This window comes from Antechinus flavipes, chromosome 5, assembly GCF_016432865.1.
Source record: "Antechinus flavipes isolate AdamAnt ecotype Samford, QLD, Australia chromosome 5, AdamAnt_v2, whole genome shotgun sequence".
Taxonomy (NCBI): Eukaryota; Metazoa; Chordata; class Mammalia; order Dasyuromorphia; family Dasyuridae; genus Antechinus; species Antechinus flavipes.
In genome coordinates, this window is record NC_067402.1 from 273,857,113 (window position 1) to 273,882,937 (window position 25,825).

At 38.8% G+C, this 25,825-nt stretch overlaps 1 protein-coding gene across 1 annotated transcript in view; it reads right to left on the reverse strand.

Annotated features, from left to right (window-relative positions):
• The window catches only part of ANKS1B (ankyrin repeat and sterile alpha motif domain containing 1B), a 1,349,660-nt gene extending 1,328,534 nt beyond the window's left edge, over window positions 1-21,126 (reverse strand). The window contains exon 1 of the mRNA XM_052001623.1: window positions 20,978-21,126. Coding sequence (XP_051857583.1) covers window positions 20,978-21,111 — 134 coding nt within the window. The 5' untranslated portion in view covers window positions 21,112-21,126. The remainder of the gene's footprint in view (window positions 1-20,977) is intronic.
• Between the last annotated feature and the right edge of the window lie 4,699 nt (window positions 21,127-25,825).

Sequence of the window (25,825 nt, forward strand, 5' to 3'; positions counted from 1 at the left end):
TGTTAAGACTTGCCAAGCACTTTACACGTCATATTCTTTGAGCCTCGCAACAACCTGGTACTACAATTATCTGTATTTTACAAATGGGGAAACAAAGGCTGAAAAATAGGTTAAGTGACTCAAAGGTCAGGTGGTAGCAGACAAAGTGCCCGTCTTGTAGGTCAGAAGATATACAATCAAATCCCACTTCAGACACTTCACTGGCTGTGTGTCATTGTGCCATTCAATGGCTCTACAAACAAGATATAAATAGGAGATCATTCAACTTCTCTATTCCTAAAGTTCTTTAACTGCAAGAAGAGGGAGTGGCAGCTGGTGATTTCCATGATTCATTCTATGATCCTATGAATTACCCAAGCTCAAACAATTAGTAAGTGCCTGAGGCAAGACTGAAATTCATATATTCCCCCAAGACCCACTGCTCTGTCCACTGCATCACAGCTACCCAGCAAGACAGACACCCAAAATGTCATTAAAAATCTCATAGGGGAGGGGAATCTCGAAGAACAGACGATTTGCTATTGTTTTCAATACGATTCAATAAATATTCACGGAGAATCTCCTCTGACCAGCTCTGCCTTCTTGGGAGCTCTATGTAAATTCCACTCCAAAAATAAGAAGAAAGTCTCTTTATCACCTGCAAAGACTGTTTAATGTTACATTATGGACTAAAGGAAACCTTTAATAGATATATTAATAAGAACAAAAAGTTCAGAGAAATATAGTTCTGGACTTGTGGCTGGAGATGGTAAAGAGAAAGATAGCTTAAGACAGATGGGAGGCTCTCAAAAACAAAATTCTGTCAATAGAAATGCAATTTATCCTCATGAGCAGGCGAACCAGTCTACCTGCGGCTGACACACCGAGGAAGGGAGAGGAGATGGATTATTCCAAGCAAGTCAGAAATTACCACGTCCTCCTCTTAGAAGGGAATGGAGGCAGCCCCAGGATCCTGCATCCTAGCATCATGGAACAACAATACCCCAAGACCCTTCTCCTAGATCAACAATTCGGCTTCTATCCCAGGACCTATAGCTAAGAAGCTTATCTTCCTTATCAATCGCCAATACCAATTGCCGCTATTGGGCAGATAAGTCCCCTAAATCCTGAGAATAGCAACAGCCCCCACCCCAGAGCCCCAGTTCTGTTTTTGGACCAGTCCAGGAGAGTCACTACTTGTCAAGATTCATGCTGGCAACTGCATCTGCCAATGGTACAATCACAAGTCTTGAAGACCTAGAATACAAAGTGCTCACCATCAAAGTTGTTGGCATTCAACATCAGCAACTAATGTGATTTTATCAGTGGGCAAGACCTTAAGGAAAAACACTATCATTTGCCTTCTACACACCTGGTCTCAGACACTTGCTCTCTGTATGACCCTGGGCAAGTCACTTACCCTCCAGTTTCCTCACTTGTAAAAGGAGCTAGAGAAAGAAATGACAAACTATTTCAATATCTTTGCCAAAAAAAAACCCTAAATGGAGTCATGAAGGGTCAGATACGACTGAAAGCAACAACAATGTGTTAGGCACTAGAGATACAGACAAAATAGAACATCCTTGTCTTTAAGAGTTTACATTCTAATGAGAAAATTCAATCGATTTTTTAAAAAAAATAATGATAAGGAAGTGAAGAGGAATAATAATAACAAAAATAGCACTTATGAAGTGCTTTAAGCTACTAAATTTTAATCCTCACAACAGCCCCATGAAGAAGATGCTATTTTTTCTTTGGTCATCATTTGATAGATGAAAAAACTGAAGCTGAAGCTAAAGCAGCTGAGTGATTTTGCTTACGATTACACAGCTAGGAAGTATCTGAGATAGGATTTGAATCCAGGTGTTCCTATCATTGAGTCCAGCATTCTATCCATAGAATCACCTCACTTCCTCTTTGCTTTACACATAATATAGAAAATCCATTTAAAGAAATTAAAGATATTGGGAGTAAGGCATTTAGTAGCTGGGATGGGACAAGAGGACTCAGGAACATGTTAATCATAAGTTGATTAATTTTTCAGCTATGGCAACTTTCTCTTTTTCTATGAATAATATTTTATTCTTTCCAATTACATGTAAAAACAATTTTAATACTCATTTTTAAATGCTGCATTCCAAATTCTCTCCTTTTCTTTTTCCCTTCCCCCTTCCCTAAGGTAAGCAATTTGATATAGGTTATAATATGAAATCATATTAAAATATTTCCATATTAGTTATGTTGTGAAATCTATGTTTTCATAGATACAGCAACTCTCAAAAAACATCTCCATGTATGCATAAAAGTCCTTTTAGACATCGTGAAGGAAATATCCATAATGAGAAAATCAGAGCTCTCTGCATCAAAAAATGTACAAAAGATGAAATGAGGCTACGAGAGAGAGAGATGAGATGATAGACAGACAGAAGATATATATAGAGAGAAATAGATAAGTGGGAAATAGATGTATGGGAAGATGGATGGATAGATGGATAAATGGATGGGTGGATGGATGGATGGATGGATGAAAATAGATTAAAGACTGGTTTGATTCTGTTAAGATGATTACAGGAAGTCAAAAGTCCAAAATTAACTTAGAGTTGTGGAGAAAAAAGTTAAAAACAATAAAAACAGGTTCAAAGACATGTCTAGACCAAAAGGAATAAAGAACTTATAGACCCATTCTTGGGGGCAGGTGGCAGAACGTTGGCAGATAACAAAAACCAAGCAAAACAATTTAATCCCTAGTAGATAGATTCTTTCATTTCCTCTACCAAGAAGAATAATCTTCAAACCAGAAAGAGAAGTATGAGCATGGTTCAGAGACAATTAAAACCCAAAAAAAGGGAGTAAGGATGAGAGCACTTAGCTTGTTTAAATGAGTTCAAGTGGCTAGATTCAGAAGAATGTAATTTGGACTTACTGAAAGTTTATAACAAATTTATAAATATGATGACATAACTATTGAATCATTTTTAAGAAATCAGAGAGACAACAAGAAAATTGAAAGTGAATTCTGGGAAATGTTAAAGACCAAGCTTGGCTTTGAGAAAAAAGAGTTATAAGAAGGCACACCCCCATCCCAGCCTTCAGTTTTTTGCAAAGAGGGGGAACTATGACTGTACAACTCAGCAATATGCTAAGTAATTTTACTGAACATTTTTTATTTCTCTTTTTTTTTTTTTTGGCTTTCTGGGAAGGTGGGAAGGAAACATATTTTGTTTTGACATTATCTTCATTTCTCAACATTTCTTTGTCCTTCCCCCATCCAGAAAGCAGCCCCTAAAACAAAGAATAAAAAGAGGGAAAAACACATGAGTCAGTGAAAACACCTCAAATCTGTAAAAAAAAAAAAAAAAGGAGGGAGGTACAATCTCATATCTCCATAATTTGTTCTAAATGAAATCATCTAATGATCACTGATTTCCAGAATCATAAATTTTTAGAGCTGAAAGAGACCTGAGAAGAGTCCAGTCTTATAATTTTATAGATGAGAACCTGAGATCCAATGAGGCTGAATAACTCCTGTGGGTCATAGACTGAGTAAATGTCTGAGATGGCATTTTAATCCAGATCTTCTAGACTTCAAGTACAGAGATGCCATTTTTGCAATATTTTCTAGCGTTTTTCTACATACCGGTGTCAGGTTAATGCTCATTTACCTGATCTGGTTCAATAATTAGGATCAATCATATGATCTATATTAGAGAGTTCTTTAGGAAAATACTAAGCTTTCTATGGCTATCTCTACTCCCTAGTTCCAATGCGGTCACAGAAAACTATTTGTGTCAGTGGTCTATGGGTGTGGTCAGTGAAACTTTGTCTTATTAATTTTTCTAATCTAGATCTCCTGAGTCCAAAGGAGTACAGTTTCTCTGTCTATCATTATTCATAATGCTCTCTCTCAGAGTCACTAATCTTCCCTAGTCAATTAATTATCAAGTATTTATTAAGTGACTTGTATTTGACAGGTGCTTTACTCAGCACCTGAATCCTAAAACATATTTCTAGCTCTGAAATCTAGAATCAAATCCATATTTTACTGAACTTCTTCTCCTGCATTTTCCACTGGCTTTCAAACCCAACATGCTAAAAATGGAACTTCTCTTTCTGTTAAGGGTATCACAATTTTTGCATTCGTTCAGGTCCACAACCTCAGAGTTGCTCTAGATTCTTCACTTTTCTCATAACCTTGTATTCACTAAGTGGATAATTTCTGAGAATTTTAGCTCCTCAATATACCTCTCCTCAGATCATACCACTTTGGAAGAATGGAAAACTTACTCTCAGGTACCTAGAAGTACCTGAAAACATCTATACAAAACCTCTGAAGCTTGGAATGGTGCACCCTCCATCCTGAAAGCAGAACCCTACTTTATCAAAGAGTTTTAAAAGTCAACAAATAGACTGTGGAAATGGGCAAACAATAGAAAGAAATTCTAATCATGGGAAATTACTATGGCGACAAGAAACATCAAAACACACTCAAAACAAAGTAAAAGCTCTTATATCCAAAGCCTCCCAGAAAAATTTAATTGGTCTCAGGTCATGTAAGAGCTCAAAAAGTATTTTGAAAATCAAGTAAGAGAGGTAGAGGGAAAAAATATGAAATAAAATGAGAGTGATGCAAAAAAAAATCATAAAAAACAAGTCAATAGGTTGAGAAAGGAGACACAAAAAATACTGAAGAAAATAACACCTTAACAAACAGACTAAGCCAAATTTTAAAGGAAATGCAAAAGTCAATGAGAACAATAATGCCTCAAAAAGCAGAACTGACCAAATGGTCAGGGAGTAGCAAAAGTTCATTTAAAAAATTCCTTAAAAAGTAGAATTGGTCAAATAGAAAAGGAGGTCCAAAAATCAGTGAAGAAAATAATTCCTTAAAAATTAGAATTAAGCAAATGGAAGCTAATGATTTAAGGAGAAAATAAAACAATCAAACGAAGCCAAAAGAATGAAAAATAGAAGCTATTGTGAAATATCTCGTTGGAAAAACAACTGACCTGGAAAACAGATCTATGAGAGATAATATTAAAATTAAAATTAAAAATAATTTTAATATTATTGGACTACCTGAAAGCCATGATCAAAAAAAAAGAGAGACTAAACATCACCTTTCAAGAAATTATCAAGGAAAAACAACCTGATATTCTAGAACCAAAAAATAGATATTGAAAGAATACACTGATTACTGCCTGAAAGAGATCACAAAATGAAAAGGAATGCTATAGCCAAATTCCAGATCTCCCAAGTCAAGAATATTGCAAGCATCCAGAAATAAACAATTCAACTATCATGAAGCCACAATGAGAAATGTTATTTCAGAGGACAAAGGAGTTAGGCTTACAACCAAGAATCACCTACCCATCAAAACTGACTACAATCTTTCAGTGGGGGAGTAAATATTCAATGAAATAGAACACTTTCAAGCATTCTCGATGAAAAGACCAGAGCTGAATAGAAAGTTTGACTTTAAGATACAAGACTCAAGAGAAACATAAAAAGGTAAACAGAAAGGGGATGTCATAAATGTTAATAAGGTTAAATAAATATGGTTAAATGATTTACATTCCTACATAGCAAGTTGATACTTGTAACTTATAAGAATTTTCTTATTAATAGAGCAGTTAAAAGGAATATATGGGTGTCTATATAGAGATACAGAGAGAGAGAGAGAGAGAGAGGACACAGGATATGAAGTGGTTATCTAAAAAAAATAAATTAAAAAAATTTACTGGGGAAAAAGAGAAAGGGAAGGAAAGGAAGGATAAATTGTCACACAAAAGGGACAAGAAAATGTTTTTACAGTGGAGGGGAAGAAAGGGGAGGTCAGGAGGATTTAGTGAACCTCACTCTCATCAGAATTGGTTCAAAGACAGAATAACATACATATTCAATTGAGTACAGAACTCTTATCTTACACTATAGGAAAATAGGTCGGAAAGGGACAATAGAAGGGGGGAGTGATAAAAGGGAGGGCAGATGAGGGGAGGGGGAATCAGAAGCAAAACACTTGAGGAGAGACAGGATTAAAGGAGAGACAGAAGAGAATAAATGTGGGGAAATATGATGGAGGGAAATAGAATTAGCATTAGTAATGAAAAAAATTGAAGAAAGTTTCTCTGACAAAGGTCTCATTTCTCAAATATATAGAGAACTGAGTCAAATTTATTTTTTAAAAAATGAAAATGATGAAAAGATATGAAGTTTTCAAATAATCTAATCAAAGTGAACTATAGCCATATGGGAAAATGTTCTAACTCATTTCCTTTTCCTTTGCTCTCATTTTCCTTTTCCAAAGCTCTCATTCCCTTTCCCATTTTTCTTCTAACTCTTTTTTAAGATTCTTTTTGAATTCTTCCAAGAGAGCCTTTTGAGCTGGAGAGCAATATATCATCTTTTTAGGCTTCTTTTGGAGGTGATTTGCTTTTGTGTTCTTAGGATTTGAGGTCTGTTCTTGCATTGCCATAATAATTCTCTATGGTCAGAGCTCTTCTTTGCTTTTTTGCTCATTTTTGAAGGTTGAGGTCTGCTCCTAAGGCAAAGAGGAAATTGTCCTGAGATCAATTGGGGTTTTTAAGTCCCACTTGTTATGCTAGGATTCAGGGGCTCACTATTTGCTTGCTGTAGTTATGTTGAAAGTCTCACAGTTAGTCTGTTGATTCTGAACCAGGACAGAATGGCCAGCACTGCTGTATTTTGACTAAGAGCCTTCTACTATATTACCTACGTGGGGCCTCTCAGCATGATCCACCCTGCACTGTACCTCTACTGGGCTGTGTCCCCCCCCACCCCGCTCAATTGAGACAGACCTTTCCTGAAGTCCTTCTAAGATATCTTCTGATGGAAATTTATTACACTCCAAAGTGGGTTCTGTCACTCCAAAATACATTCAGAGATTTAACCTGGTACTGATTCTGAGGGAAGCCAAGAAGAGTTCAGGGAAAATCCTGTCTACCCTCTGCCATCTTGGCTCCACTCTCCCTTTAACTCATTATTGACTGGAGAAATGAAAATTAAAACAATTCTGGGGTAAGTACCTCATATCCATTAGATTGTATAATAGGACAAAAAATGAAAATGACAAATGTTAAAGGGAATGTGGGGGAAATGAGATATTAATGCATTGTCGGTTGAGTTGTGAACCAAGTTAGTCATTCTCTAGAGCAATTTGGTCCTCCTGAATCCAAGGCTGGTTTTCTATCCACGTCATCTAGCTGCCCCACATAGAGCAATTGGAGAACTATGCTCAAAAGGCTATAAAGCTATGAATAAATATATAAACCCTAGTAATACCACTATTAGGGCTATATCCCAAAAGAGATAAAAAAGGAAAAGGACCTATATGTACAAAAATATTTATACCAGCTCTTTTTTGGTAGCAAAGAATTCTAAATTAAGAGGATGCCCATCAATTGGGAAAGAGCTGAGCAAATTATGCTCTGTGATTTGATGGAAAACTACTATGCTACAAGAAATGATTAACAGAATGCTCTCAGAAAAACCTAGAGACATTTACATGAACTGTTGAAAAACAAAATATTCTATGTACAAAATGACAACAAGATTGCAAGATGATCAGCTGTGAGAGTCTTAGCTATTCTCAGCCATACAATGAACCAAGATAACTCTGAAGGACTTATGACAAAAAAAATGTTATACATCCCCAGAGAAAGAACTTATTGCATCTGAATGCGGATTGTAACATAATTTTATACTTTGCTTTTCCTGAGGTTTTTTTTTTAATCTGTTTTCCTTCACAACATGACTAAAATGTTTTGCATGACTACACCTATATCCAATTGCTTGCTTTCCCATTAGGGAGGGAGGCAAGGGAAGAAGGCAGATAATTTGGGGCTCAAACTTTTAAAAATGAATGCTAAAAATTGTTTTTGCTTGTAACTGGGGAAAAAATAAAATACTAAATAAATTCCAAAATAAGTTAATTATCTTGAGACTAAAATTTTTTAAAATTATTTTAAAACAAGGACTAATATCTTTCCTAAAGGATTATTCAAACACTTGCTTCTTCTGTGGCTTTCCATGACTACCCCCCTCCCTCCAAGGGCTAGCACTTTCATTCTGTCCTCAAATTGGTTCATTTTTGCTAATCTCTGCGTGTGTGGTATTTGCTACCTTTTTTCCTTCCCCCAGAACATAATGTCTTTGAAATAAGGTTTCATTTGAAGGATAAATTAGAAAGAGAGGGGAGTAGAGGCAGAAAAAAAGTATTGAAAGGCTACAGGGCAGTGATCCAGGAAGGCAGTAAATAATAATAATAGTTAGTGCTTACATAATGCTTTAAAGTTTACAAAGTACTTTACTATCTCATTTGATCCTCACAATAACTCGGGAAGACAGGTGCTACTATCATCCTCATTTTATAGATGGGAAAACTGAGGCAAACAAGTTGTGTGACTCTCCCTGGTTCACACAGCAGTAAGAATCTTAGACTGGATTACAATGCAACTCTTCTTAATCTCAAGCTTGGCTCTCTGTCCACTTTGTACCTGCCATATGCTACCCTGGCTCACTACTCACTATGCTACCTTGTATCTATAATGTGCTAATCCCTGTGTGACAAAAGTGGTATAGTCCTTGCCTTCCAGGAAAAAATAAATAAATAAATATATATATATATATATATATTCAATTGAAGGAGACAAGATTTACATACATAATAACATATAAAATAAATACAAGGTAATTTTTGGAAGACACTAGAGCTCTAAGAGTCAGGAAAGGTTTCCTGCCAAAGGCGGTACTTGGCAAAGGTGGGCTGGAGCCTGTGTGAGCATTTACACCTCAGAAATAGCAAATACTTGATTAAGACTTAAGGATTAATTATTAATCAATTAACAATTAGGAATAGATTATTATTTTGTCTAGACTTAAGAAAGCTTTGGAGAAATACTAATAAAACCTATTAAGCTATTTTTGCTAAGTATTTGGGGATAAGTGCAATTAGTAAATATTAAGTGTCTGAGGCAGGATGCCTACTCAGGTTCTCCTAACTTCAAGTCCATTATTCTATCCACTGCACCATCTAGCTCCCCTATGCATATTAAACTTAAAAGTATGTCCTGTGTACATTTTACAAACCACCACCACCATCCCAAGAGCTGGTTGTTAAACATTTTACCAGTGTACCATTTACTCAAACGCAATCTTAAAAGAGACTAGTGATTTTGGGGAGGTAGAAGCAAGGAGGAAATGCATTCTAGGAATGGAACATAATCTGGATAAAGACACAGAGTTAATAAATAGAGCATGTTGTACGAGAAACAATAAGAAAGCCTGTTTAGCTGGACGAGAAGACAGGTTATTGTAATAGTACAGGTGAGTGCCTGAATTAAGATGGCAGCTGTGTGACTAAAATGCTGGCAAAGGATGTGAAAACTCCAGAGGAATTACATCCAATACAACTTGTCAACTAAACAGAGATGAGGGGCTAGAAAGCTGGACAAGTCTAAGATATGTTCAAGGGTATGAACATGGGAAATGTGGAAAAGAAGATGTTTCTGACAGGAAGAAGTAAGGAATTCAGAAAGAGGAAATAGGATCTAAAAGAAGAAATGATAGATGAGGAAACTGACACCCATCAAAGAAGTTAAATTACTCTCCCAAGAATCTTTAAATAGCAACCGACATTTATTAAACACTTTTAAGATTTTCAAGGCACTTTACATACATTATTTCATTTGAGTATCATAACAACCATCTCAAATAAGTGCTAGAGATATGATTGTCCCACTTTCACAGACAAGTAAACCAAGGCTGAAAGGAGAGGAAGTGAATTGCTCAGGGTCCAAAAACAAGGGTACATGTGAGAAAGGATGTAAACATAGGTCTTCTAGTTGTTGATTCTACATTGCTCTAAAGCTGAGGATCCTTCCCTGCCAGATTGATTCTTTAGTGAAAGCAAATTAGTTTATCTTTGGCTTCCATTTTTACTTAGCTTAAGCACTGAATGGGTGTTGCCTTAGAGAAAGTGAGATCTGGGAAAGACCTCAGCTTTAAAAAGCCAAGGTCTCTCATGGGGCCATTACTGTCATCCTGCCCTATATCTTGCCATTGGACTCCCATGAATCCATGACAGAAGAAAGTGAGACTGGTGACTGTACAATCTTGGAGGTCTTAGATCCAATTCACTTGTAATGTATCACCTTCCTAATGTCAATGGTCTTTTTTAAAAATAAAGGATCAGGGGCAGCTGAGTGGTTCAATGAATAAAGCACTGGCCCTAAAGCCAGGAGGATCTGAGTTCTGAGTTCAAATCTGACCTCAGACACTAAAGACTTCCTAGCAGTATGAGCTGGAGCAAATCACTTAACCCCAGGTGCCTCAGGGGAAAAAAAAGAATGAAGGACTAAGTATTGCTTATGTGGCCCTGGATTCTCCTTTGACTATGTTCGTTCACCATGAGCTTTCACCACAATAAGCATTTTTCATCCAGTTGCCTTGACAATTTAGAAGCTATTCTCAGCAAGTCCATCATTGTCATCGAGTCCAACTAAAGAAAGATCCTATTCCTATCTGAACTGAAGTCATCTGGAAGAATCCAGAAGTCAGTGACTACAGATGTAGACAACTCCACCCAAGAGATAAGGAAGATGATTTTTAAAAAAAAGAATATCAAAAAAAAAGAAACATCAAGTTTTATACCCAGGCTCTTCTGATTCTCGAGCCAGTGTTTTTTCCCTTGGCTAAGTATGGGTATACTAAGCATGAGGCACCATTAAGTATCTATATCAAAATGTTTTATATGAAACTAAAGATTCAGATATGGAGCTAGGAGAATTCAAAACTAGAAATACAGAATAGGAATCTTCTGCACAGAAATGATAGCTGCAATTATGGGGAAAATGGGGTGAACATGAACAAGAAAGTAGACAGAGAAAAGGACCAATGACAGAACCTTAGGCACCAAAGGGTCGGGGAAAAATGAGGAAAAAGCAAAGGAGAAAGAGAAAGATTAATTACAAATATAGGAGATGAATCAAGAAATCATCATTATCTGAATCTTCAGTCAATAAGAATTTAATGTGATAGCTTATAGAATACCAAGAAGACAGGGATAAAAGTGAAACACCAGATGCCTTCAAAGAGCTTATACTCTAATGCAAGACTACAACATTACATATACAGGTATATACAGACTAGATAAAAAATGGAAGGGGGAAGCCACTGAAGAAATAAGAAAGACCTTACTTCAAAGGTTATAAATCCTGAAGGAAACCCGGGATTTCAAGAGGCAGAGATGAAAAGAGAGTGCATGTTGGCCATTAGAAATAGCTGATGACAAAAGTACAGAAATAGGACTTGGAGTAGAAGGGATAAGGAATAATTTGGTTGGATTGGAGTTCTTGAGAGGAATAACGTATGACAAAGTTACAAAAGTGGGTTGGGACTTGGTTTCCATCAGTTTTAAACACCAAAAAGTTAAGCAATATGTTTGATCATAGAAGCAACAAGGAACCCCAGGAATTTCCTGAGTGAGGAAGAGTATGCTGAGAGGAGTTGCTGTAGAGAAGTCAGGAACTACAAGGCTGTTAGGTATAGAAATTAGGACTGAATTGGTAATCTTTCACAATACCACAAAATTAAGAGTTGGGAGGAATCTCTGTAGCTATTTGGTCCAACCTGTTCTAAGGAAGAAAGCCCTACACTCCACAGGTGTCCATCCTTTGCTTGGAGACATCCATTAAGGGGAAGGTCAAAACCAACTTTCATTTCCAGGGGTCATTAGATAATTGGAGATAAAAGGCAATTTATAGAGCACTGACAAAGGAGTGGATGGTGTAGAAGTCATGGAAGTTAATAGACAATTTCAAGAAATTTGTAATTGACAGAGGTAAATATACATACATATATATACTATTATTGTATGAGAATAGGGGTGAAACGAAGATTTCATAAAGATCAAAGAAATTTGAAAATATTTAGTAGGACAAAAGCATTCAGACCAAATATGTCCCAGCACAGGCCAAAGATTGTCACAAGAATTTGGGAGAGTTCTGGACAACACATTTGAAGGGGAGCACTTCCAGAGAAAATTGACCAGCATGTGAAAGATGTAGCAACTCTATCACATAAAAAACAATTTAAGAAAACAGAGATGTGTAACCTTGACAGAAAGAAAGAAAAAGCCTTAGGGAGGACATGAAAGTTGTCTTCAGATATTCAAAGAACTAGTTCCTAGAACATTATATTGATTCAGTATTGCACCTGGGGTTAGAAATTGGGGAGGAAGAAGAATTACAATCTAGGTAGGAAAAGGAAAATGATTAGATCTGTGATTTCCTTGCTCTGGGTAACTCCCAGGTGAGGAATTCTCTCTCCCAAAGTGGGTCTGCACCTTCTCTGCAATTTATACAGTCCTGGTGAGTGGCCTGGGACCAATGATCTGCCCAGGGTCACACAACCAGGATGTATGAGATGCAAGTTCTGCATTCAAGGCTGGCCCTCATCATAGCTAGAATAATAATAATAATAATAATAATAATAATAATAAGCAAACATTCACTCTTACAGAGCACTTTGTACATGTTAGTTTATCTATCCTATGAGGTAGATATTGCTAGTGCCTTCATTTTATAGATGAAGAAAGAGAAGTTGAGAAAGGAGGGACTTGCCCTTCATCACACATGGAATACCTGAGGTATAAGTATTCAAAAATATCTTTCCGAATCCAACACTCCATCCACTTTGCCAAATAACTGCCTCATGGAGTCAGAACCAGAAGGAACCATATGGGTCATTGCATTCAACTCTTTCATTTTATAAGCAAGAAAAGTAAGACTAAGAAAGATCAAGACTCGCTCCTCTGTTTGTTTTTCAACATTTTCACAACCTGATCCAACTTCTGTTGTTCAATCATTTCACTTGTACCAGATTCTTTATGACCAGAGATTTTGAAGCATTTTACCATTTCCTTCTCCAGCTCATTTTACAGATGAGGAAACTGAGGCAACCTGGGTTTAAGGACATTGTGGTCATTATTCAATTGTGTCTGACTTTTCATGACCCTATGCCTTTCCAGTTTTATCATGCTCTTTGCACACTATATGGTCCAATCTTTTTACTTTTCCTGATACCCAAGATTCCATATTCCATCTCTGTACTTTTGCCCTAGCTGTTCCCCATACTTTGAACCATATTTCACATTCCACATCAATTCTACCTTCACTTCCCTCCTCTTGAAATCCCTAAATTATTTCAAGTACCATCTTTTTCATGACATTCCCCTTCCCCAATCATACCATCCCCCAAAAAATTACCTTTAATTGGTACATGTGTATATATGTATGTATTGTATTGTGTATTTATGTCATCATAGCATATAGATATATATATATGTATACATATATATGTATATACACACAGATACATATGTTTTATATATACATATATAAATATAAAATCATAAGTAATTTGGTTGATTGGTCCATTGATTGAATTATCCAAGGTCACACTGGTAATACAATGGCCAGCTGTGTTTTCTCTTAATCCAATGCCTTTTCAGCTTCCTTATGCTGTCCCTCCCATCACCCCCAATTACAGCAAGAGAGACTTTTTTTCATTATAAGAAAGAAGTATGAAATGCTAAAAATTATTGAACAGAACCCGGAAGCCAATACACATTGTGACTATAATAATATAGATAGGAAGAATAACCACAAAACAATCGAAACTGGATGCTCGGAAATTATAAAGAACAAACTTGGCCCCAAAGGAGAGATTAAGACGATATTTCCATACCTCTTTGCAGAGAGGGTGGAGGGGTGAGAGGCTGTGGAATTTTTCATATATTATCAATTTTTTTTCAATATGTCAGTTGGTTTTGTAGGATTTTTTTTTATCCCTCTTTTTCTTTAAAAATGTTTTTTTTTTTTAATTGAAAGACTGGGTCTCTGGGAGGAGAGAGGGTAAAGGTTACAGGGCAAAATCTGGCTAACATTAAAAAATCAAAGATATCAATAAAAATATATTTCAAAAAAGTTATTTAAAATGGCCATGGTTCTTGAAATATTTCATCATAGGAAGTAGCCAAGTAGAGGCTGGCTGGATGACCTGCCATAGTACATATTGAAGAAAGGCTATATCAGAGACCGAGTTGGGCTAGATGGCCTCTCGGGTCCCTTCTACCAAGTAAAACTCAAAAGATTTCACAATCAGCTTCCCAGACTAAAATTCATTCCCATTACATGAGGCAGACAGTTAATTCCCAGGGCCACATCCTTAGCAATTATATTCTTCAGAAATGGAGAGTGAGGTGTTTTTCCTGAAATCTGGAATGACTTTGCCTGAGTATAAGCTCCCAGGTCTGTTCTGTTAACTGTGCTGAGACTGAGCTCGCCTGGGTAATTAAATGACCACAACCTCGGCTGACCTACTTCCTCAAACACTATTGCTACAGTTGTGTAATAGCTCCAGGCTTCTGAAACCCTTTTTTGGAAAATGCACCATCACAGATACAGACTTCAGCTCCCAGTCATAAGGCTCTTGCACACTTAATTGACACAAGGCAATCATTGGTATCTTTGGGAAAGTCCTACATTAGCTAGCTTTTCCAAGAACACCCATGGAAATTAGCAACAAGGGAACGGTAGTATTTGGCCAAAATAAATTGAGAAAGTGAAGAAAAATTAAATGAATAGCCACCAATAAAGATGAAATTGTTAGGTCATTTAAAAATGGATCCCTAATTTATCTTTTTTTGGTATATGAATAATATCTCCAAGCAATTAAAAATGAGAATTATATAGAAGGCCATGGAGAAGGACTTGATGGGCAGGAGTACAATATATAACCAAGGAATATAACCAGTGGGGCAATCTGTTTTATTTGACCATGTATCTTTGTTAAGAGTTTTCTTTTTCTTTGGAAAGGAAGGCAGAGGGGAGGTGGGTGGGAGAAAATATATTGTTGTTATTTTTAAAATTAAATTTTAAAATATGCTCAAAAATACATGCATATATACATTCCCAAAGAAGAACTTCAAAGAACTAGAGGGAAGGATCACATCAAGAAAATGTATGTACAAAAAGGGTCAGATTAACCCATGACTATAGAATAAGAGGAAATAGATGAACAGCTCCACACTTAGCAAAGTACCACAAATAGTATCTTTGAAATGGCAGAAGAAACCTAAGTGAACTTCTAGCACATTCAATAGACCCTCTCTAGAAGTTATGGAAGAACACGGATGCTCTCATCAAAGGACTCTCATCAGGAGAGTCAGACAAGATAGCCAGTCAAGGATAAGTTGCAATCTACATCCCCGACAGGAATGTCCAAATCGATGAGTTCATCGATCCATTGGAGCATTTTAAATGAATAATAACTCACATTTTCTCAGATCATAGATTTTAAAAAGAATCCTAGAGGTTATCTGATATAAGAAGTAGGATGGTATAGCAAGAAGCACTTTGGAATAATGGATAGGATACTGGATCTAGAATCAGGAAAATCTGAGATCAAATTCTACCTCAAACACTAGCCCTGGGGGATCCTCCTGACTCTTAATGGTCCAAGTCCTTAGACTTTCCAGGGCTCAGTTTTCTCATGAGCAAAATGAAGTTAATGGCCTTTCAAGGTTCTTTCCAGCTCTGAAGCTATGGTTCTAAAATCAATCCTTACATTTCAGATGAGGAAACTGAGGCACAGAGAGATTAAGTAATTAATCCAAGTTTTAACAGCTAATAAATATCTGAAGCTGTGTTCAAACCCAACTTTTGCCAAGTCCAACACTATATTTACTGTACCAAGTTGCCTCATAATACAGAGTTGAGGACGGCAAAGTACTTTCCTCCCAGCAACCCTATAGAGGAGGCAATTAGAGCACTGCTTGAAAGACAAGAAAACTTAAGAGGTAAAATGACATGTCTGAGGTTACCTAGTTATTAAATGCTAAAGGCAGGTCTCAGATCCAGTTCTCTGAGGGCTCTACATCCAAATGTTTTGCACTATTCCCATGCTGCCTCTCGTTTCTAACTTAGAAACATGGATATAGAGCTTTTAAGGGTCCTTAATTAATGTAATGTAAAGATCCTTCACTTAAAGTCCCAAAGAGTCAGAAGACAAATTTCATGGAGATAGATTGAAAGAAGGGTCATGTGCATATTTTCATTCATCTCTAACTGAAAACCAGCATTTGCTTTAGCTATTTCAAATCATTGTTTTTTGGAGGGTTCATTTGACTGCTAGAGAAGACCATGACAAAAAAAATGTTAAAGATCCTTGATCTAGTCAAATTACCTCTCTCATTTTTACATATGGGGAAATTCATGACAAAGGATTAAAAGCGAATTAGGATTATACAATCTAGAACTGAAAGTGACCTGAGACATCATCCAATGCCTCACATTACAAATAAGCATAGAATTCTAAAATGGGGAAAGATCACCTCAACTGACTCTCTGATTTTGTTGTTGTCCAGTCATTTCGGTCATGCTTAATTCTCTGTGACTTCATTTGGAGTTTTCTTGGCAGACCTACCAGAGCAGTTTGCCAGCTCATTTTACATTTTACAGATAAGAAACTGAGGCAAGCAGAGTTAAGTAATTGGCCCAGGGTCACACAGCTACTAATTGTCCTCTTGACTTCAGGGCCCTGCACTCTCTCCACTTCACTACCTAACTGCCTCTCATTTTCTAGATGCAGAAATTTCGATTCCCCAAGGTTAGGACTCACGTCTCCAGATGCCCAATCTTGTATCATCTGTGACCCAGCTCACAAATGAAAGGCTTCATCCATTTGATAAGTTATGCCGAGACACACAAACTTCAAAGTCTTGTGCAAATTACATTTCATGAGTAATTAGATTTGATTCATCAGAAAAAAATGAACCAATTTTCCATTACCCTATAACTAAATTCCTCTAAAAGTGAGCCATTTGTTAAAGTGATAATGGAATGATGAAAATTGCGTGCCATTTGTGAGTTTTCATCTTATCCACAGAAAAACCTACCTCCAAACTGCCTTTCCACAGTGAGTTTTCTCAAGGGCAGAGCATCAAATGTTGCATAGAAGAGAAAGCACTGAGGAGGAGAGGAGTTTTGTTTTTACAAATCCTTCTAGGAACTTTTCTCTATAACTGTTTTTGTTTTGTTTTGTTTTTAGGAGTACAAAAAAAAAATTAGCACCTTGTGACAAAGCCATACTTTTTCTAACCAAAGAAATTCTTTTCGAGTCAAACACACTATTTTATTTTATAAATTTGCCTTGTATTTAGTGTCTAATGATCACCAAAGACTGGGTGTGTTTATTCAAAAATTGACCATCCTTAGTATCAGAAATTGAGAGTTTAGAGGGGATATTAAAAGATATCTAATCTGACCCCTCCTCCTGCTCCTCCTTTTTCCAAAATAGTGAAATTGGGGAAAGGCTATTTTCAATTGCCTGCAAAAATCATGACCCATATACCCCAAGGATATCCAAGGCAGGGAGCCAGGTTCCACAGATGGCACCAAATTCGTAACAGCAGAAACTTAAAACAAAGATAGTGCTTATTGACTGGAAGAAAAACTGAGCAAATTAGAGCATACCAATGCAATATAACGACATATTAAAAAGCCAAAAGTTAGAAACTCAAGGCAATTTAAGAAAATGCCTCGCATTGATACAGTTAAGCTTAAGCAGAATGACATCAGTAGCATAAAAGAATTTAGTTTGTGTCTTTTATTTCAGAGATATATGAGACTTTTTTTAGAAGTGGTAGAGAGGGAAGTAATAAGAACCAAGAGAACCTCATACACACTGACCATGAGAATGTAAAGGAAAAAATTCCGATAAATGCAATAATCAATCTGATCTTAGAGGACTAAAGATAAACTATTGTACATCTTATGGTAGATAGAGACACTATAGGTATGGAATGAACATATGCTAACAGTCAAGGTAAATGAATTGATTTATTTGGTTTAATTGTACTTAGTTAAAAGGAAAATTTGGGGGATATTGGGGATTAATGGTAATTTTTAAAGCATCAAAAGAATTATCATAAATGTATCTACTTTGAAGCACTGTTTTTATAGTAAAATGAAATTTCTACTGTAAACAAAGCATTAATAAGGTCTTAAGCGAGTCTTTCTTTGTCATTGCCCCTTCTCCACCCTATTCCTGGAAATCAGTTATCATCATACTCCATTTGGAATATTCAACTATCTAGCCTTAGTATCCTCTCTATTACTACATGTAAAGACAGATAAAAGGGAGTTAGCTCTGATCAGGTACGTATAAACAGGCCACTATTATGCCTGTAATCAAATAAAAGTATATGTTATGTATAAAAACTGTGCCTTTCTAAGAATGGTCAGTGGACCTGTAGCAAGGGAGATGTATGAGGGGTTTATAACCCTCCAACTTGAACTTGACAGTGAAATTGTGCTATTTATAAGATGTCCAGGAACCATCAACATTTTGCAAAACTATATGGAAGTAGCCATTGATCATTCTGTACATTGAATTCTAATTAAGTCTCACTGCTATGAAGAAATATGTTTACTTCTCTCCTTATCCCCCCAATTTTTTTGTTTTGCTATGTCCATCTTTTTTCATTCATTTTAAAATTATTCAAGTGGAGAACAATATTTTTGGTGAGGCAATTTGGAATTAAGTGACTTGCTCAGGGTCACACAGCTAATAAGTGTTTAAGTATCTGAGGCTAGAGTTGAACTCTGGATCTTCTAACTTCAGGGTGAATATTCTATCCATTGTGTCATCTAGCCACCCCCATCAAGAGTTACTTTTAAGTGTCAACTGTGCTAAGTGTTGGGAATACAAAGAAAAACAGAAATCAGTTTCTACTTTCAAAGAACAGACAGTTTAATGAGAGAGACAACACATGAACTATGTATGAACAAGATAGCAGGCTGAAGATTAATCTCAGAGGTAAGACACTAGTTTTAGTAATTTATTTTATTCTATTGAGTCCTATGATTTCATCGGTGAGGGAAATGACCCACACCAATGAAGAACATAGTCACTTAGCAGATAAGTTTTCAACAGTTGCTGGAAATTCAGAGAGGTTCTGTGATTTGCCTGGTGTCACACAGCTACAAATTGTCAGAAGTCAGATTTGAAGCCTGATCCTCCTGACTCCAACCACAGTACTCTTTCTACTAATAGTTCTGCTTCTACTTTCTAGTGAGAAATATACACAGAGAAAAGCATTTTTGTTTTTCTCTCATATGAAAGAAATTAGAAAGTTATATTCATTGACCATTATTTAGCTAAAAATAGCCAAAAAGTTTGTATCGAGCACTTGCTGGGAAACAACAAGGAAGAGTTTTAAGAACATGCTTTTCTTCTAAATGAGGTTCAATATCTTTAACACAGTTGGTGAGGCAAATATATATTATATATAGACAGACAGACAGAGAGACATAGAGGGAGGGAGGGAAGGAGAAAGAGAGAGAGTAGAGACAGAAAGAGAAGAGGGAGAGAAAGCAGAGAGAGAAGAGAGACAGAGAAACACACAGAGAGAGACAGAGAGAGAAGGGAAAAGGAAGGGAAAGAAAGGGAAAGGAGGAGGGAAAGGGTAAGGGAGAGATGCATATATCCAGAATAAAGTAGATGGAGCCTTAAAAAGATGGAACGCTCCATATGTCCACTCTAGATCCAGAAGTGGAAGAGGTCTAAAGGCCATGTAATCCAAGCCTTGTGTTTACAGATGAGAAAGCTAGGAGCCAGAGTCCTTTAATAATTTGCCCAAAGGCAGCTATTGTAAGCTCAAAGTCAGACTCAACTGATTAGTAACTGTGTGACAAAGGGCAAGTCACCGACCCTTTTTGAACCCCAGTTTCCTCAAGTGAAAAATGGGGATAATAACAGCACCAACCTTGAAAGGTTGTTGTGAGGATCAAACGAGATATGGGTACAGCACAGTGCCTGGCATGTAGTAGGTGTTATATAAATGCTTATTCCCTTCCCCTTCTCAAGGTCATCCAGGGAGCAAATGACAAACTTAAGATTTGAACCCAGATCTTGGGACTCCATAATTCAGTACTTGGTACCACACCATGCTGCCTCATGTTTTCTTGACTGACCCAGTCCTCAGTATTTTCCTGGCTTCGAATCTAATCCGCCTCTTCCCCATAAATACATTTGCCCACTAGTTCAACTCTCATTGAGTCCATCATTTGTAAATCATCCCACTCAGTCTCATCTCCAGCTGCATTCAGAACCTCACATCCTTTTTTCAAAAGTAATGTAAGAATATCTTTTCCCTGCAACAACTCTTCATTAAATGCCTCTACCATCTCCTGCCTTTGATCTTCTCCAAATCCGGATACTTTCAGTCCGATAAATATACATATTTATAATAATTGAGTTGCACTCAGCTGTGTCCAGAAAAAGCACAGCCTCCTAGCTGCCTAACCTGCTCCATCAAGTTTCACACACTCTCAGGGAGCAGTGACATCTCGTCCCAAGGTTTACTTTTTCTTCTTTTTTGTGAAATCGTGAGCCAGAGCCCAGCTCGTGCCTCCTGCAAGTGGGGAGAGCAGCTCCGGGCTAAGGCTTTTGCCAAGGAAGTGCAAGCTTGCGACTCCCTGTCAATTTCATTTGAATGGGAGGGAATGGGAGGAGGGAGCCAAGGCTAGAAACAGCAACTATAATAAGCACGATTTATGGAAATACCCAAGAAAAGCACCCTAATTCTTATCCAGAGATGCCATAAAGATGCACGACTTCTGCACACTGCATCCCGTGGAGGGTGGGGGGAGAGAGGAGGAAGGGGAAGGGGAAGAGAGTAGCAACCGAGGCACTGAGGAGAGGAACATTTAAAATTTCTCTGAGGATCTAAAAGATACGTTTACCTGGAAGACAAACAGAGATCTCCCCTTCTCGTATCCAAACATACTGTTTTAAGAAAACACTCCAAAAGCTACCGAGCACAAGGAGTAACAGAAAGATATTTATCCCAAGGCGTATTGTTGAGTGGGGTCGGGGGTCTTGGGGGAGAAGGGGAAGAAAAGGGGCACGTCCTTACCTTAACAGGCTGGAGAGTGGCAGAGCCCCGGAACCACTGCCTAGGATCCCTCCTTTCCTCCCAGACAGGAGTTTCTCCACCAGAGCCACATTTCCAGTTCGAGCCGCTTCCAAGAGCTCCTGGTCCTTCCCCATAATCACTCGCACCCGCACCGGGAAGGGTGGCGAGGGGGGAGTTCTTTCCCCACCTTATGCTCCTACTTCCCGCCCCTCCCTCCCCCCCGAAAAAAATCCAGCGCCCCTCCCCACCCCACCCTAAAATAAGGAGAAAGCTTCAGTCAAGGAGAGATTCCTGCAGCCAGACGGGAGAGTCACCAGCACCTCTCTACCTTCTCCACCTCTCCCTCCTCCTCTTCCTCTTCTTCCTCTTCAGGGCGCAGCTTTTACTGAGGGGAATTCAACCATCTCTCTGAGGAGGGGGGGCCGTGCTAGCTCAGAGGATGAAGATTGCCTACCTAAAACCCTGGGGCCTTTTTTTTTTTCCTTTGGGGTATAGGGGGGACAGGTTGCTTTTTAGAGGTGGGGGTGGGGAGAAAGGTAAGGATCGGGGAGAGGTGGGCAGTGAGGAATAGAGAAGGAAGCGAGAGCCAGTGAGTCTTTGCTGGCGCCGGGAGAGAGCTGAGAGCCAAGGACCGGGGAAGGAAGCAGGGCTGGCGCCCAGGCCCGTTGCCGGGAGACCGGAGCTAGCATCGGAGGTGCTGGACAGCTCCGAGCTCTCGGGAGCCGGGGCAGCCGCGCTGCTCCTCCCTGCTCCGAGTCCCTGGCCGAGCTCTCTCGCTTGCTTGCACGCTGCCTGCCGGCGGCGGCGGCCTGGGCTGGGATGCAGCTCTATGGAAGCGGGGCTGCTGCCGCTGCTGCTGCTGCTGGTGCTGCTGCTGGTGCTGCTGCTTCTGCTGCCGCTGCCGCTTAGGCTGGTGCTGCTGGTGCTGCTGGCGGTGGTGGCCCGGTTGCAGCCGGGGCCGCGGCTCTGCTTAAGCAAGGTTGGGGGAAGATGAGGCGCTGAGCGTGCGGCAGGGAGGGAAGGGGGAGGTGGGGGGTTGTGGTGGGGGCGGGGATCTGGGGTGGGGCAGGGAGGGATTTGGGGGAGGCGGGGAGCTGGCTAAGGAGGGCGGGGAGAGGTAGGTGGCTCTAATTCTCTCGCACCGTAGAACAGGTTGAGACGGAGGGGACATTGCTTGGCTTTCCTAAAGCCGACCCCCTCAGGCTGCCACGGGGGCAAGGCATTGTGTAGCCAGGGGCAGGTGTCTCCCAGCCGGGAGGGGGGACCCGAACAGAGGAGGAGACGAAGGAAGGGAGGTGGGATGAGGAAGAGGGTATAATCTAGGGAGTCTTTTCCCAGTCTCCTTGGGAAGTGATTTAACTGTGTGAGGACAGGAATCGTCCTGCCTTGCCCATGTGGATGCTACCCCGGGCGCCGGCTCCAGCTCTGGCCCAGAAGGATGCTGAAGAGGATCCTTCCACATGACGACGGAGATGGGGATGGGGATGGGGACGAAGGTGAAGATGGAGAAGAGAACGAAGGTGAACATAGGGATGGGGACGAAGGTGAAAGTGGAGAAGGGAATGGAGATGAGGATGAAGACGGAGGTGAGGTTAGAGATGGAAATGAGAGTCAATATTTGTCTTCCAGAGGGGTTCCGCCAATCGGATCGGTGACTTTCCCCGGCCACTCTGACCTCGCTGAGGTAGAACGTACACTCCATTCACTCCGGTCTCACAATTCTATTTTTCGAAACTCAATTCAAGCCATTCAATCAATACAGATGATAGAGCCTGCCGCCCATCACAACCAAATCGCCTGGTATTGATTTTGTATGTATTTAGAATGTGTGTACGTTCTCTTAATAAGAGTGTAAGTTCCTTGAGGGCAAGGGCTATGTTATGTTTATTTTTATCTGAGCGCCTAGCAGAGTGCCTGGAAATAGTGTTTAATAAAAGCTTGTTGAATGGTGGATTGGGCTGAAGCACGAGTGCCTGGATAAAAAGCATGGTTTTATGTCCTTCCTGTGCCATTGGTCTCAGTTTGAGTGTTTTTTTTTTTTAAATTTTCAAGGGTCATCAGAGCTGTAGTTTTGTTTGCATAATTACTGACATAAAATAAATAAGTGGTAGGGGAATCATGAATGTTCTCCGACATTAACATAAAGTGTAATATCAATGACAGACAGACATGATTTTCCATTCATTTTATGCATGGTGCAGGACAAAGAGCACGTTTTTGTACAAGAAGAAAGAACACCAAGATTTTGGTCCTAGTTCCTCCATTGGCCAGATGCGTGGCTTAGTGCCAATAATTTACTTTTTCTCTCAGGTTTCAGTTTCCTTATGAGGAAAAGGAGGTAATAAAAGGAGGAAAAGGAATCAAAGGGGGAAGATACCTTAGAAATTACCCTGTGCCAACTCCTTCCAAGAAAATCAAATTACTTTCCCAGGGCCATGTTCATATCAAGTGGCCCAGATGGGGATTCAAACCAAGATTAATTCTAGTTCCATCTCTCTATTTAAACCTTCTCTCTAGCTACCACAGTGTTTCAAGCCCTGGTCCCTTCTCACCTAGATTATTACAATAACCTCTTAATTGTTTCCCTGCCTGGAGTGTCTCCCCACTCCAGTCCATCTTACCCACTGCTGCCAAGATAATTTTCTTTATGTACAGATCTGTCACTCCATACTCATTAAACCCAAGTGAATCCTTATCGTCTGGAAAATAGAAATTCTGATTAGCTTTTGAAGCCCTGCCCAACCTCACCCAACCTACCTGTCCAGCCTCATTGTATCTTACTCCCTCTTCCAGACACCATTCTGAGATCTGATCACACTAGCCTTCTATTGTTCCCACATAGCACTCCATCTTCTCTCTCCTCCATTCCTTAGCACTGGCCATTCTCCACACCTAGAATTCTTTCTCTCTTCTCCCACCCATTCTTCCATCCCCATCTCCTCTTAGTAGAATCTCCCTCTTCTGTTGATATAAAACTGGAGCATCACCTACATGAAACCTTTTATGATTCTTCAGATTACATGACGTTTTTGTAATCTTGCATTTCTTTTATATTTCTCTATATTTATTCTATATATGATTTATATAGGTATGATGTCTCTGTTGGTAGAATGTTAGTTCCTTAAGAGTAATAGTTGTTATAATTTTTCTTTGTATCCCTAATGCCTAGTACAGTGCTTGGCACATAGAGGTGCTTAATAAATGCTATGCTTGACTTACATTGCATCAAGCTGCTCTGGCGGCCTCAGAGGATGGTAAGGGAATCAAGTTATTAACAGGTATGTGAAAGCATCTTGAAAATTGCAAAACATTGGGCATATGATTTTGAAAGTTTATGAAGGGCAGGCAGAATAACTTATTCATAAAAGTAGGCATGTAATTAGCACTCTAAGGTTTGCAAGAAACTTTCCTCACAACCTTGTGATTTGTTGTTATTGTTCCCATTTTATAGATGAAGAGAGGAAGTGTCTAAAGAGATTGAGTATCATGCCAAAGGTGACATGGGTAGCAGATATCACAACTGGAATTTGAACCCAAGTCCCCTGAGTCTAAGAGCTCTTTGTACCACAGTATCTAGAACCATATCATCTCTCTTGATATGTGTTCAAGAACATTTGTCGCCATGTTACTAGAATTCCTAGTGCATAGTTAAGGAATGGATGCAATTCTTGCTATTAGTTTAAAATTTTAAATCCATCTTGGTTTCAGACTATAAATATTATCTTTTTTGGAATTGTGGTTGGTATTTATATATTGCTTTGCACAATTTAGCTATTTGAGCCTCACAACCATCCGATGGATATTATCCCCATTACACAGCTATGAAAGCAGAGATTCGGAAGTTGGATGAAATCAGTCCATTGGCACACAGCTCAGAAGTATCAGAAATGAATTGCTCCTGACTTGAGAATTCATACATTCTCCATGATACTTACCAACTTCCTGTTCTTTGGGTACAATACAGGCTTAATCGGGCTTACTTTCCAAATAATGTGGTATGAAAATGCAAGATAGGAGTAGAAATAGATGAATTTAACTCCTCCTCTAATTAACCATTCAGCTCCTTTGTCCTATTGTCTTCCCCCATGTAAGCTCCTTGAGAGCAGAAGTTGGCTTTCTTTTTGCTTTTATTTGTATTCCTAGTATTTAGCATAGGGCCTGGTACATCATAAGCACTTAATATATAATTATTGATCAACTGGTTTCTTTGGTACAGGGAATACCTGAATGAGTAGACTCTCCATACTAGTGTGGATTGATACCTTTTCTACAACTTATAACATTCCAGAACTGATACTGAAAAGTCAGGTCACACAACTAGTACGTGTCAAAGGTGAACCTTGAACCCCGTCTCTTCCCAATCCCAAGGCCAGTTCCATATCCACTAAGCCATGGTGTATCTCCTGAAGAACAAGGGAGATAAACATAAATTGTAAATCGATTGGATTGTGAGGTTAGATAATAAATGTGTTCTAAAATGTATAAAGAAGTGAAAGTCAGTTGGATGCATTTTATGATATAGAGAAGTAGATAAATTTAGGTTAACACTAGGGGAGATGGATTTTGAGCTAAAAGCAATTTTAGGAATGAGATAAAATAACCTAACTGACAAATACCAATCTTCCATCTCAGCCCCTTTGCAGAGATGTCTCCATGCCTGAAATGCTTCCTTTTCAATTCCTCCTCTTGGAATTCCCAGTTCCTTCCAAGGCTTAGCTCAAGGACCACCTCATACAGGAAGGCTTTCCAGAGTTCTCCCAGATATTAGTGCCTTGAACCATTCCCCACACCTTACTCCCCTTCAAAAAAATGCTTAGTCTACTTTTTGACTTAGTTTGTATTTATTTA